The sequence below is a fragment of the Rutilus rutilus genome, assembly GCF_951802725.1.
Source record: "Rutilus rutilus genome assembly, chromosome: 5".
NCBI classification, from domain to species: Eukaryota; Metazoa; Chordata; class Actinopteri; order Cypriniformes; family Leuciscidae; genus Rutilus; species Rutilus rutilus.
This window is the reverse complement of record NC_140213.1, coordinates 36,267,051-36,281,487: the sequence shown is the minus strand read 5'-3', so window position 1 is coordinate 36,281,487 and position 14,437 is coordinate 36,267,051. Positions and strand designations below refer to the sequence as shown.

The window sequence follows — 14,437 nt, the reverse complement described above, 5'->3', positions numbered from 1 at the left end:
CACACATTTCATGTGAAGTGGCTGTGACTAGTCAAGACAAGAAGTTGATCCACAGGACAAATGCAGCCTTCACACACGGATGCACAATTAAAACTTTGTTGGTAAACAAACAACTTCTGCTCATGTAGCTCTGTGTAGCACAGAGCAGTGGGCATCTTTTATCTCCTACCTGATGAAATAGGTGGAATCTGTCTGCACGCGTTTGATTGATGATACAGATCCGGTTTTAATGGGCCTTGAGAGAGAAAGCAAAGAAAAGGAGAAAGGGATAGAGCAAGTGAGGAAATGAGAGAAACAGCCGAGAGAGAGAGATAAAGATGGAGAGCTAGAGTCCGAGTGAGAACGAGAGAGTGCAATCAAAGGAAAGAATCTGGGCTCACTGGAGAAAGCAAAAGGAAGAAGTGAAGAATAGTGGGGATCCATTACAAGAAATATGCAGCGACGCTGACAGTAAGGCAGAACTCAACTCCGAGGTCCGAGTGGGCATTGGAGAGATGTATCTGATGCCGGTCATTTTTAATGAGGCAGCGAGGGAACTGAAGTCCAGAAAGCACAGCATGGTACGCATGGTCAGGGCAGAACAAAATCCAAATGAAACCTGGAAAGTGAATTAAGTTACCGTACCATATATGGTAAAACGTTGGGTGTAATTTTACTGTAAAATACTGTCAAATGTATGTTTTTAGGCAGTCCCTCCAGGATTTCACGATTTTTTTGTGTGATTTTGTCAAAATGACTGATTTTGTGGTGGTAATTTCCAGAAATTTGTGAAAATATTTGCGATTTGCGATTGCGATCACATTTACCATAATAGTATTATGTCAGATGCACAATAGTCATACATGACACAAATCACAAACAAAATACATAAAGCTTGTTTATTTTGGTCTAATCAAATTCTCATCAAATTAACTTTTGATGCAATTTTTCTACCTGACCTATGTAAATATTAACAGCAGGTGTAGTAATTTATACTGTAGAACTGTGTGTAAATCCTGAGTTGAGGGGTCCTGAGCTGCAGAAGGCAACCAGTTACTTATAGTGCGGCGTTTTGCATGGCAACGCAATACGAAGTGACCGTTCGAAAGGGAACTACTCGGTTACTATCGTAACCTCAGTTCCCTGAGAGTAGGGAACGAGTATTGCGTAGCCGGCCGCAATAGTAACCTGGCAAGTTGTCGTTTCAGTCGTTAAACCTGCTAAAATGGCGTTTTTTGGGGACTAATATCATAGACAGTAAAAGAATAACTAGAGATATTTCAATTGGGTGATTATAATTTAATGTTTTGTGAGGTCTTTTTCATTTTTGTGATTATTTTGCGGTTAAATTAGGAATTATGCAGGATCGCAAAAAAATGCGATATTTTGTTGATTTCGCGTATTCAGCGATCGCGGAATCGCGAAAAACTGGAGGGACTGAATAGGTAAAAACTATGAATTGCATTTTATTTACAGTTAAAAACAATATTGTATTTAAGTCACAATTAAATTAAAATCAATTCTTGTTTTTTATTGCAGTATTTATTATAAATGATTTATCCGTGCACATCATTATTTTTTTTTATTAATGTCTCTAATCAAAATAACTTCCCCATCCACTTGAAGCAACATCTCTTCTCTGCTCTGATGGGACGACCTGTCAGTCACTCACACAAGGTCACAGCAATAGCAAACAACAACGATCCAAAGATCCAATCAATTCCCGATTGACAAAATCAAGTCCCGCCCCACATTCGTATCTCATTCAAGAAGCTGTTTCACTTCACAATAGCGAAGAAAAGACTATTGCAACATGGTTACAATGAACTCGAATTCATGTGGCTCTTTTTTTTACAGTGAATTTCTGGCTACCACAGCTGCCAGCTTTTTACTGTAAATTGAACAGGATTTTTTTCTTACAGTGCTGGGTCTAAGTGAACTCTCATTAATAATAGAAATGAGGCAGGCAACATGTGGAATAGAGGCTTCTGGGGGTAAGCGGGGGCTAACCAGCACTCTCATCTTTCATCCATCTGGACTCTGTCACCAGAGCTCTCACATCTACAGTGTGAAAAAGAGGGAGAGTTTAGGAGCCATTGTGCCATCTACTGTACATCTGTCAGGGGTTGCGTGTAGCTTAATCCTGGCAAAGCGAGATGCGTGACGCAGAAAGACGATATAAACACTTTTAATGAACACTACACAGTAACATAACTTTACCACAAGACAATGAACAGAGGAGAACTGCGGGCTTAAATACAATGAAGGAAGGCAATCAACAAAACAGGGAACAGGTGAGAACTAATGAGAAACCATGACAACTAATGAATGACTAGAACTCAGACAAAAGGTGACAATGAACACTATGACTATAAACTAAAGACGATGAAGCAGAAATTGATCATGACAAGATCACATGTTGCATACTGAATGGTAGTATGCTCCCAAAAAGCATCTTTGAACTGTGAAACTTGATTGTGGGTGTGAGCTCATGAGTCGCCGTGCAATGTGGGCTGCAAGCCTTGAACAGTAATTTAAGTCAAATGTAAATAAAAAATAGTGGGATGACCCAGATTAGACTTTTATTAGGGATCTTGCATCAGGAATAACCAATGCAGCAGCCCCTATAAAAGCATTAATGAGTGTAAAAACTTACAACAAAGCGAAAGCTAGAGGGGTGAATCTCATTAAAACATGCCCAGGGTCACATTTCACCCCAAAATCAAAAGGAAAAAAATGCATAAAGAAAATGAGGTCTATTTTTTTTTCTTCTTCCATTTTCATGAAATTTAAGCATGGGTTTAGTGAGATTCATCCATCTCGAGATATAAATACAGTTAGAGAAGGATAGAGTAAAAGCCAAAGGTATTATGGGGATAAGGTTTGAGAAAGAGCAGCAAAAGGGCAGCAGGAAAATTAAAGTGCATAGAAGAAGAAAGAGATTTAGACTCACTGAAGAGCTAGAGATGCTGCTGCACTGTTTCAAGGTCTGTAAGACTGTTCACTTACTTAGCTTTCACCTTGTTACATGCCATTGACTGTTCTGTCAGAGCACAGAGTGATTGAGGGATGGGGAGGGGACTTGCCTGTCAGAATACACTGCTGATTCAGTGAGTGAGAATCCCCTGCTGAGACCAGACTCGACAACCGAGGGTCAAAGATGAACTCGTGAATTTATTAAAGGCGGCTCACACATAACCAGCAGATACAGCCACAGTCAGACAACAAAGAAATAAAAAGAGCTTTTTTCAGTAGTGTTATGTATTTGAGTAAATGTAATTAGTTACTTCTTTTTGGCTACTATCAAAGATATTAGCAACCTCTATACTTGATAACATTTTTGAATATGTGCACTCTTTACTCCAATACATTTGTAACGAGAAATGCTATTAATTGTTACATTTTGCATGGCACCTAACTTTTTCTGCAGTTTATTTCTGCTACAAAATAAGTCATATCACCATCTGCAGGGCATTAAAGGTACTACATCTTGTGAGTTTTGCCCTTCCTCATACAAACGTGTCAACAAGGCTATACTTTACACGAATGCGAATGAATTAGCATGTAGTTGTGAATCAGAGGTGTTTATATTTGAGATGAGGACTGGACTGCAGCCGGTGATGAGGCAGAAACCAGTGTCCAGTGCAAGTAGGCTTTGACTATTTCATTTTATTTAACATTGTTTTATTTATCCATTGTATTCAAGGGAACTTTTTGAAGGATATTGTTTTACTTGAACCCTTTTTGAGCTCTTGAGCTTAACTGAGACTTGGGTGTTTGTAGACGTTGTGTCGACCTTAATTTATTGCAATATTGAGATGTTCAGTTTTATTTTGATCTTAGAATTTAAACGTGACTGCTCTCCTCACAAATGAACTGTTTCTTGTTTTTCCCTGGCATGTCTCTTAGGTGTTGAGGAATAGCGTATCTTTGAGCCTACGTTCAGTATGAGTAAATTACTCAAGTACTTAAAAAACTAAAATCAGACACTGTGACTGTGAGTGGTGCAATGCATTCAAAAGTGTGAGGATGTTATATGTGGTTTGCAATGTGTTTCTATGGGGTTTCTGGTTGTAAGGGCAGGACTAATTGGATTATAAGATTTAAATCTTTTTGTTGTCTAAACAAAAAGTCACATAAAAAAGCATGAGTAAATGATTTTAAGTCTCACACGTGGTATACAGTACGTAGGTACTATGACAACCAATAGTTGGGCTATCCCTACATCAGTTACCCGTTTAACATACCCCTTATAGGGGGAAGGTTAAAAATTCTAAATATTTGGCCTGTACCTGTAACATACCTTGACCTAACCATGAAAAGAGAAGGGCTTGAATTCGGAGGGGTTGGGCTATCCCGGTACCTGCACTATAGCCATGGACATAGAGGGACCTGGGGTAAAGTCAGAATAGGGTAAGAGGAATAGAATTGGTGCGATGGAAAGAGTTTGTTCAAAAACAAGAAGACCACAGGGGTGGTGTGTTGAAAGGAAAAAAACAGCGAAAGGGGTGGAGCATCAAAAACATGCGCTGGCCAGTGCACTCCTGCGTCTTCCCTAATCCAAACTGGATAGTGGCGGTCTGGGGTCTATCTCAATAATTTATTTTTACTTTTGTTAGCACATTTATATATATTATTGGCCTGGATAATAGCATGAGTAATAGCACAACTGCATTACAATTTGCCTGACTTAGCAAGAGGATGGAAATGAGAGCAGATTAATTCCTGCCATCTGATATCATACATAGGTATATCACATAATCTGACATTTACACAGGAACCAATATAAAAACATCAAAACGCGTTCAGTGGGAGGGAAAAGAAGAGGCAGAGGTTCTTCCAAGGACCCATGATATATTCCATGTAGTCTTAATTATTCATAAGCGACTTTACAGCAGAAGTGTTAAGCTTTCACCTTAAAGTTATGTCAGGTATACCATATTTACAACACAGTGGGAGCTCCAGCTATGCTTTTCACATAAACATGAGTCAGTTCTCACTGCTGTAAAACTGAAAATGTGCACACAATGAATAAACAATGAAAATGTAATAAAATAAATCAACTGAATTCTGAAAATGTAAACCTTATCCAATTGCATAATTGGCCAAATGGTGTCACTTGGATACATGTACTTTTTAAATTTCAATTGGACACACACCAGGGCGTAATGAAATGAGTATCAGAGCTGACACCCCAGTAAGTGGCCACACTTGATTGGTCACAATTCAGCTCTGCGAGGCACAGATAACGGCACCTGCCACTCCTCTGCCCAGATAATCCAAGAAACTCAGTGAGCATGCTCAAACAACCACTTCTGGTTTAATTCACAGTGACCCAAAAAGTATTTCGACACCTGAGTCACACTTAAAAAAATTAGTTTCCCTGAAAAATATCAAACCAAGTGACATCTGCAAACAAATTACACAAGTGTGTTTCTTCATTTTAACTTCATATATTTCCCATTAAAATAAATACATAAACATTACTGAATACATTTGGGGGCACTGTCCATCAAACTAAAGTCATGTACAACGTGTCTCCACAAGAGGGCTCTGCTGTTCTGGTTTTTAATGTCATATGGTTTAAAAAAAAAAAAAAAGCTTAAAAGTGTTACCATTCACTCAAATAAATTGAAATTAAATGCTACTGAAAACTCAGCTTTGTCATCACAGGAATAAATTACATTTTAAAATATACCACAATAGAAAATATATTTAAATTAAAATTGTAAAATGTAAAATTAAAATATTTTACAATATTACTGTTTCAACTAGGCCTATTTTTATCAAATAAATGCACCCTTGATGAACAGCAAAACTATTAAAAAAAAAAAAATATATATATATATATATATATATGAAGAGTTCAGATGCAAAAGCCTCTAAGTGCCAAAGTGAAATTTTCTTCTAGAATGATCATTTTTATCAAGCTCATAAGCTCATATATTTAAGTTCAGTAATTTCGCTTAAATGGCAATGAAAATTACCTATTAATTGTCATTTAAGTGAAATTACTGAACTTAAATATACAAGTTTTATAAAAATGATCATATATAAATATTGTAATATTTGTAATATTGTACAAATACATACAGTAATATTGTAAAATATTTTAATTTTACATTTTACAATTTTAATTTAAATATATTTTCTATTGTGGTATATTTTAAAATGTAATTTATTCCTGTGATGACAAAGCTGAGTTTTCAGTAGCATTTAATTTCAATTTTAATGAAGATTAGGTATTTGAGTGAATGGTATATATATATATATATATATATATATATATTACAATCCTAAATTGTGTGTAATCGTTAGCTGCAGGGTAAATTTCCTTTTGTCATTATGACGATAATAAAACTGCTAATTATTGTGAAGCCATGACACAGTTGTGCTCAAATATGCAAATATACTCTGAAAAGGCCGCTAGACAGAAAAGTAGACTGTGTGAAATAGAACCGACACAAACTCCAGGGCAAAGCTCACTGGCATTTAAAGCATACTCCAAAACAACAGATGAAACAAATATGGGACATTGGCTTTCTTAATTCAGTCTCCTAAAGGTCATACCATAACACTTCTCTCAACATGAATTTATGTCAAAACAACAACAGTGGGAATCTAATGAACAGCCTGAGGGCAATCATTGTGAGTCAATGCAAAATAATTCATTTCCTGCAGTGTTAAACAGACCTGAGCTTTACACGTAACATAACCTTACGTTACCCATAACTGACAAATGAAACGTGTGAGGGCACGTCATGCAGTAAAGCGTATAGGTTAATTGGTCACTTTGAGCATACCTTCACAAGTGTACACGTGTGTGTGTGTGTGTGTGTGTGTGTGTGTTTTAAAGATCTGTTTTTGTAGCCTCACACTCACAGCTTGTGTGTGTGTGCGCGTGTATAGGTGTGAAGTTATGCAGGGACAGGTGGGCTGTAGGTCACGCATAGCCAGCGGGACAGCCAGTGATTAAAGAGGGTCTCATTTGACGTCTAACATTCAGAGGGAGGACCCGATGTCCGTACTATTCTGGGTCCAGCACACACCCTTCCCTTCTGTTCCTGCTGTAACCGGACACCTTAACTGCCTTTAAGGCAAACCTGCTGACACACACAGTTCTCTGTGAAACTGGATGTTCAGCACTGAACAGTCTGCTTTATTAAACAAAAAAATTATAATGTGAAAATTTCCAAATGTTATTTTTCAGCTAATTGACATAGTGTATCCTTTTCCACACATTATAAAAGTAAAGTTAATTAAATAAAATCACAAATGCATTGTTATACTGGGGTGATATTAGGGCTGTCAAAACATTAAAATCATTCTAGTGTCAATGACACTAATAACATTACTTTTTGGTAGCCTATCCCATCTGATTTTCATTTCTAAATAAATTCACCATTAGGAAAGTCTCTCTCTGAATTTCACCAAAACTTTCAAGAAAGTTTCACCATGGTTTCTCCCACAACTGTCAAAACTCAGGTGTCTCATTAAATAGAGAAGAGAGAAGCAGCTTTTTACAACCTCAGCATTAATGGTTTTATTTCACAAGTTAATCACTGACTCATTCAAAAAACAGTTTGCTGGTTAACCACATTAAAATGTTTTTTTTTTTTTTTTACAAAAGTCCAACAATGTGTGCTGGTCAGCATTCACACACGGCTTCGCACACTTTATAACAAAGTGAAAGAAAGAGCCATCGCCTCCAGCTTAATCAATCAACATGACAGGTAATTTAGGGCTCTGTCTGATTTCACATTCAATTTTCTGAATATTACAACATAGCAAAATGTTATCATATAATCTCCCTCCAAGACAGTGATCTCATAAACTCACTTGAGATTGAGTTTTAAAACCAGAGAAAGCCAATCAACTGAAGCCTAACTTTATCATAAATCAATTCTGCGGAAGAGCAAAAAGGAAATTACACACAGTTTGCACCCTGGTCCACGTGATGCCAATATTCTCAGACACTTAACATGTTCATTATAAATGAATGTGTGACTAGACTGGCGCCCCAGGCAATGAGTAACATTTATGCTCTTTTAATCCCATCTACATGACAGCAAGAGAAAGATCCGATATCTGTTTAGTTATGTTCTTGCATATATATTTCATATATACCATTCACATCACCTCAGGCGTAAATACAACACTTGAATACGGCAAGGCCTTGTAGCAATCAATATAACTGGCACTTAACAAATTTCTACTTTCATCCAAGAGATTATCACTATACTTTTCAATGAGTTACGTCTTAATATGATCCCCAAAAATATTGGACACTTTAACCACACTTAAAAATGTATGAATGGTTTTGCATTGAGATGAGCACAGCTTTCAAGAAAACTGTTTCGCACTACTGCTGGGTACGGGGTGTTGTTTAATGTGATTACCTGTGATGTGGTGCTGTTTGGTACTGACACGGTTGCTGCTCTGGATGGAACAGCACAAATGAAGCATAGCCAACATGGTGAGAATCATCACCACACTCTGCAGGAGCAAAGGCAGCTCAAACTGTTTGCCTATCCTGCAAAACAAAGCAATAAATACTTAATTTAAAGGTTAAGCTTGTAAAAGCCGTGCCTCTAGATAAACCAAACAGAACTGCGAAAATAACGACTGTTTGCAAACAGGTTTCCCAGACTGTGCTGCCATTTTGCATTTGTCAAACAAACTGAAAACCCTGCCCCAAAATCACACCATCGGTTGAGCCATTATGTTGTTAATGGCTGTGCTGTTATGTTGGGCTGGTTCGGATACACAAACAAAGCCATTTTTGAAGCCACAGAGCTGGAAATGTTTATGCTTTTCAGAGAATACAACATATGAATGGCTAACTTATGGCTCTCTTTATATACAGACCCTTTCCAAAAAAATTTGAATATCATGGAAAAGTTTATTTATTTCCATAATTCCATTCAAAACGTTAAACTTCCATAGATTATAGATTCAGGGCCCACAACTTAAACGATTTCAAGTATTTAGTTGTTTATTTGTACATAATTTGGGCTTCCAGCTCATAAAACCCACGAAAACAGGATTTCAAAAAATTTGAATATTACATGAAATCACACAGTAATTACACAGTGATACCATGGTCATTGAACCAGGTTTTGGTTCTTTTGGCAGTGTGGGCAGGTGCAAATCCTGCTGGAAAATGAAGGAAGCATGAAGTGCTCTGAAAATGTCCTGGTAGACGGCTGCGTTGACTCTGGATTTAATAAAGCACAGTGGACCAAAGTCCTCTTTTCTGATGAGAGCAAATTTTGCATCTCATTTGGAAACCAAGGTCCCAGAGTCTGGAGGAAGAATGGAGAGGCACACAATCCAAGATGCTTGAAGTCCAGTGTGAAGTTTCCACAGTCTGTGTTGGTCATCGGCTGGTGTTGGTCCACTGTGCTGTCCACTCAACGCAGCCGTCTACCAGGACATTTTCAGAGCACTTCATCCTTCCTTCAGCAGACAAGCTTTATGGAGATGCTGACTTCATTTTCCAGCAGGATTTGCACCTGCCCACACTGCCAAAAGAACCAAAACCTGGTTCAATGACCATGGTATCACTGTGTAATTACTGTGTGATTTCATGTAATATTCAAATTTTTTGAAATCCTGTTTTCGTGGGTTTTATGAGCTGGAAGCCCAAATTATGTACAAATGAACAACTAAATACTTGAAATCGTTTACTAAATAATCTATGGAAGTTTAACGTTTTGAATGGAATTATGGAAATAAATAAACTTTTCCATGATATTCAAATTTTTTGGAAAGGGTCTGTATTAAAGTCGCAATGTAATCAAAGCAGAGACTTTTCTCCCACATTTTGACGTACATTCGAGTGAAATGGTTTATCAAAAATAAAAATGAGCTTGTAGTCGATTGTACCCTGGTAATCCAGAGTTCTCGCGAGAGCACAAGTTGAATTTGCTCAGCGAGTTACTCTGGTGTCACGTAACGATGCTCATTAAATATGCCCCTCGATCTGAGCTGCACCAATCACATCGGGTTATCTGATATAGGCGGGCCAGAGGCGAGCTAAACAGATGACGACAGCGCTGTGACGTCGAAATCATTAGTAAACATTGCAAGATGGCTATGGATGAACACCAGTTGTTTGAATTCGGCTTTGGCCGCTACAATGAACGAGTTAGACTTGGCTTTTTATCTAAAACAGGAACAGAAGACGCCACTCGAATCGTTCCTTTGCAAGAAGGACGTTTTTGCTGTTTTGCCGACCGGATACGGTAAGAGTATAATCTACCAGTTAGCTCCGCTGGTAGCCAAGCGTATGGGGTTTATTGTTGTGATTGGTCGTAGTGTTATCCAATTGCGTGCAGTGAGATTTTTAAATGCATGCTTGGTACCGCCCCTCGAGCTGGCCGATTTTCATTAGTCGACGCCAGACCATTAATCTTTTAGATTTAGGTCTGGATTTCCAGGCTAAGTCGATTGTAAAAATGCAGATTTAAGTAGACTAAATGAGTGGAGGTGTCTGGCCAACATCATATGCCTTTTCGCCGAAAGATCAATAATGATTTTTTTCAATAAGAATTGTTTGCAATAAGATCAGCAAGATGCATTTGGAACATCCACTCTTAAAACTAAGGGTTCTTTATCGACATCTGTGAATCCATGAAGCTTTACCGGGTTCCATTGCACAAAAGGTTCTTTATAGTGGAACAATTTTATTTAGGTTATTAAAATGTTTTTTTTGATGAAGGTTTCTTTTGGAACTCCAATTCATACTGAGTGTGAACTTGTTCACTTGTGAACTTGTGAAGTGTTGACTTTAAAATAATTTTCATTTTAATGTTTTCTTTTTTATTTAAAAAAAGAAAGACAAAAGGAGCTTGAAACATACATAAAACGGCACAATAAAACTTATATTGAGAAGAAAGTCTATTCTCCAAACAAAAGGGGGAGCAAATAAATAAATAAATAAATAAAAGAACAGGCCTACAAAAAAAAAAAAAATCAACCTTTATTAGTTAAGCTTTGTTCCTGTTTATTTCGCATCGATTTCCACATTCCACATTTCGCCATCAATGAACTCTATCTGATGCTGCTGTAACATTAACTCTCCTCCACTCACCAGAAGAAAATGCGAAGTATATTAGCAACGAGCAGCACCAGACAGACTCTTGTGGAGAATCCCTCAGCATTATTGGTCCTCTGGATCTCCTGGTACTGGGGGACGTAGGGCACCGCACCCCCAAACACCAACACACCAGAAGCCAGCCAGGATAGCAGACTCCACGAGCTCTCCATGTTCTCTTCTGACCCCTGCTCCATCACTTAGTCCTTAACAAAACACTCTCTTTACACTCATATCCCCTGAAAGAAGAGGTTAGGACACTTTAACATTTGATCACATATATAGTAAAGTACAATGCAATGCAAAAAGAGGCATATAGTGCAGCAACATGCCATTACAGCACCAATAAAAGCAACAGTGCCACCTTCAGTATCATTAAAGCTCTCACAGGATCAACAATACTTACAATACACACATTATAAAGGATTAATGTGTGCCTTTCTAGAAATTAAATCCTATGAGGGGCCATTTTCATAGTAGTGAAACAGTTACAGTCGTCTATACACGCTGCCACCCAATCTGACGGTATCTCAGCTAAACAGGACGTTTGTGCACCAAAAGATAAGGCTTCTCTTTGTCTCTGACCTGACAAACATCTCCTCAAAATGATATAGGCTGAGTCACAAGATCTAGAATACACTGCTGAGAAGTTGCAAAATAGTTATGACTGAGCTTATGTTGCAGCATCATTTCCCCTATTCAGCACAAGCCTTGGTGAACATTCTTTAAAGGATGTAGAAAAAGGAAGGATGTGTAATCTATGCTAACACTAAGCCTGGAAGAAGCTCATTTTTAAACCAACACTGTGTTATTGACCCATACATTTCCCCCAGTTTATATTGCATTGGATTATATTTATTTTATTTTTCAACTGTAATTCAGATTTCTACTTGACCTGCCAACATTTTAAATATGAAACCCATAAACAACATTGCTGGAAAAATATGGCATACATGGCAAAACATTACTGATTTTACTAATGTTAGACTGTCAGTTTCATCATAACTTTATATTTGTTAGCCAGTTAGAAAATCTATTACCTTGCTGACAAGTGTTGATGGTTGAAAAGCAGCATTAGCAACTACATTTCACAGCAAACAAAAACCAAGATTAAAATCAAGCTGAAGGGCCCTGCGACATTTTAAAGTGGATTTTATGAGTTTAAGTAGTCAGATTAGTAAGGAATGTATAATCCATATAAATTCAACTGGAACCAAGAACTTTCGCATTGATTGTGTCCTATAGTGGAGGTCTATCAGTAAAGTATATTTTCTGAGAAGTGCTACTGTACATAGATGTGTTGCATAACTTCTGCATTCCGTTGGGGGGGTTGGGCTTTTCTGACATGTCTCCACCTCTCTCTTTTGTGTCTCCTGAATGAACAGATGTTTACATGCACACTTACAGTAAATAGATTTAGGATCAAAAAGAAGAAGAAGAGACAATCATTTTCTGGAATGGCAAACATTGCTATAAAACACGTTTGGTATGCTTGAGGCACTTCATGCAATGTGCACGTCTGTGTTATGGTATTTAGAAACCGGATAGCACATTGGGACAGCAGAGAAATTCCTCATGGGGTTCCAACCTGAAGAGTCGGTTCACACAGAACCCGTTTTTGCCTTCCACCACTGAGCAGCTTTTAAACTGTTTTCTTTTTCTCTGTATGGACATGCGATTTTTGAAAGTAGCTCCAAACTGCACGTTGCAAGTAGTTCCAATAGTCGAGACCTCAATTAAATTCCGTCACGCGCTATCTGTTTAAAGCGCAGCATACGTGATGGGTGGTCTGAATCATTTCCGCGAGTCGATTCTTTTGATAAATTTGTCAATCGATCGGTTCCAAAAACTGATTTAGTGGTTCTTTTACGTCATCGTTGCTGTTTATTACATTTTAAATTAAGTTTTAGTTGTTATTTACAACTTGTAAGAGTTCAATTGTAGCTACATGTCCCAGTCAAGTTCTTCACATAAAATGTAGCCTAAATTAGAAGAACCCAACTATAGGCTGATTTGAATTTACAATAGGCCTTTTAAAATTAATTAATCATCAGGTGTAAAGTTATGTAAAAGTTATTTAAAACAATATGATCCACATGCTGATAAAAAGCGGTCATACAATCGAGTTGTAAACAAACAGTCACTTTTATTTAAGCTATTTTATCTGCCAATTAAAGTAACTTTTCGCCTTACCAGTATATTCTATAATCTCACTCATTGGTTCTCGAGCCATTATGAATAGGGCAGGCTATCCGGATTACGAAAGAATTTCAAATCGAGAACCGCATTTACCGAATTAGTTCGAATCGTGAACAAAATCCGTTTAAACGATTCATCGAAAAAGATCCGACTCAAACGATCACGAAGGAGGATATGGACAAACCACTCAGGGATATGCTGCGTGTACAACTTATCTGCATGTTTTGTCTTGTTCGTGAACCTGATGAATCAGAGTGAACATTAATGCAGTATCGCGTTTTAATAACTCTCAGATCAGCAATTTCAGGCATGCACCGCACCGCGAAAGAAGCTTTAAGCACTACTCAAAACTCTCTGTATATTCTGCAGGTTTCGCTTTACTGTAACAGCTTGATTAACAGAAAGAAGTTGCAAAGAAAAACGTATTAAGTTCAAGCATACCTTATTTCGGGCGAAGACTTGTTTGACAACTTAGCCTTATAATAGCAGCAGCACACTCATGAGCATATGCTGTCTCATCTAGCCATCATCTAGTCTAAATCAGGCTGATGCAGTTTGGAGATGTGGGCTTGGCCGCGCGCAGCTTTCATCGGTTTAATGTTACAGAGCAAGAGGGAAAGTAAATAAACAGGGAGAACACCACTAGATCTTATCAAACCAAATATAGCTACCATTGTACTCATTTTGACAGTAAAGTTTAACGTCACAACAACAACAACAAAACAACGACCCTAAGAGGGTCCTCAACATCTTTTAAAAAATAAATTATCGTCCAATCTATATTTTGTTTTGGCCATTTGAACCTATAGTCTTCTTAAGTGTGACTTTAAAACTACTTAAAGCCCAAAATATCTCTATTAACTAACAAAGACTTTGGTAATCTCTGCCTCTCCTACATCTACAATAATGTAAAAATAAATAAATGAACAAAACAAAACAACCATTTTTGTCATTAAGCAACAAAATCAGCTGAATCATTTAACTATATTCTGGCATATCCTGCTGTAATTTGTCGCTGGTTTTAATAGATGAAATGGATGAGCATCTTTTGGATGAGCAGCACTGCCCTGCTGCTGCGCGTCTGTCTGTCTGATCACGCCTGAAGCAGATTTGCGTGCCTGCAGCTGAGGTAATCTCTCACCGAGAGGTCTCTAAAATCTC

General features: G+C 37.7%; 1 protein-coding gene across 3 annotated transcripts in view; it reads right to left on the bottom strand.

The window, feature by feature from the left end:
• The window catches only part of LOC311290741 (solute carrier family 66 member 2), a 43,051-nt gene extending 28,674 nt beyond the window's left edge, over positions 1-14,377 (bottom strand). The window contains exons 1-3 of one of the 3 annotated variants that reach the window (XM_084409429.1): positions 13,718-14,377; positions 11,075-11,316; positions 8,379-8,512 (exon numbers count right to left, since the gene is read on the bottom strand). In XM_084409429.1, coding sequence (XP_084265555.1) covers positions 8,379-8,512; positions 11,075-11,274 — 334 coding nt within the window. In that variant the 5' untranslated portion in view covers positions 11,275-11,316; positions 13,718-14,377. Of the gene's footprint in view, positions 1-8,378; positions 8,513-11,074; positions 11,317-11,483; positions 11,612-12,117; positions 12,391-13,717 lie in introns of those variants that run through there. The other 2 variants (XM_084409428.1, XM_084409430.1) reach the window with 2 other exon arrangements.
• Between the last annotated feature and the right edge of the window lie 60 nt (positions 14,378-14,437).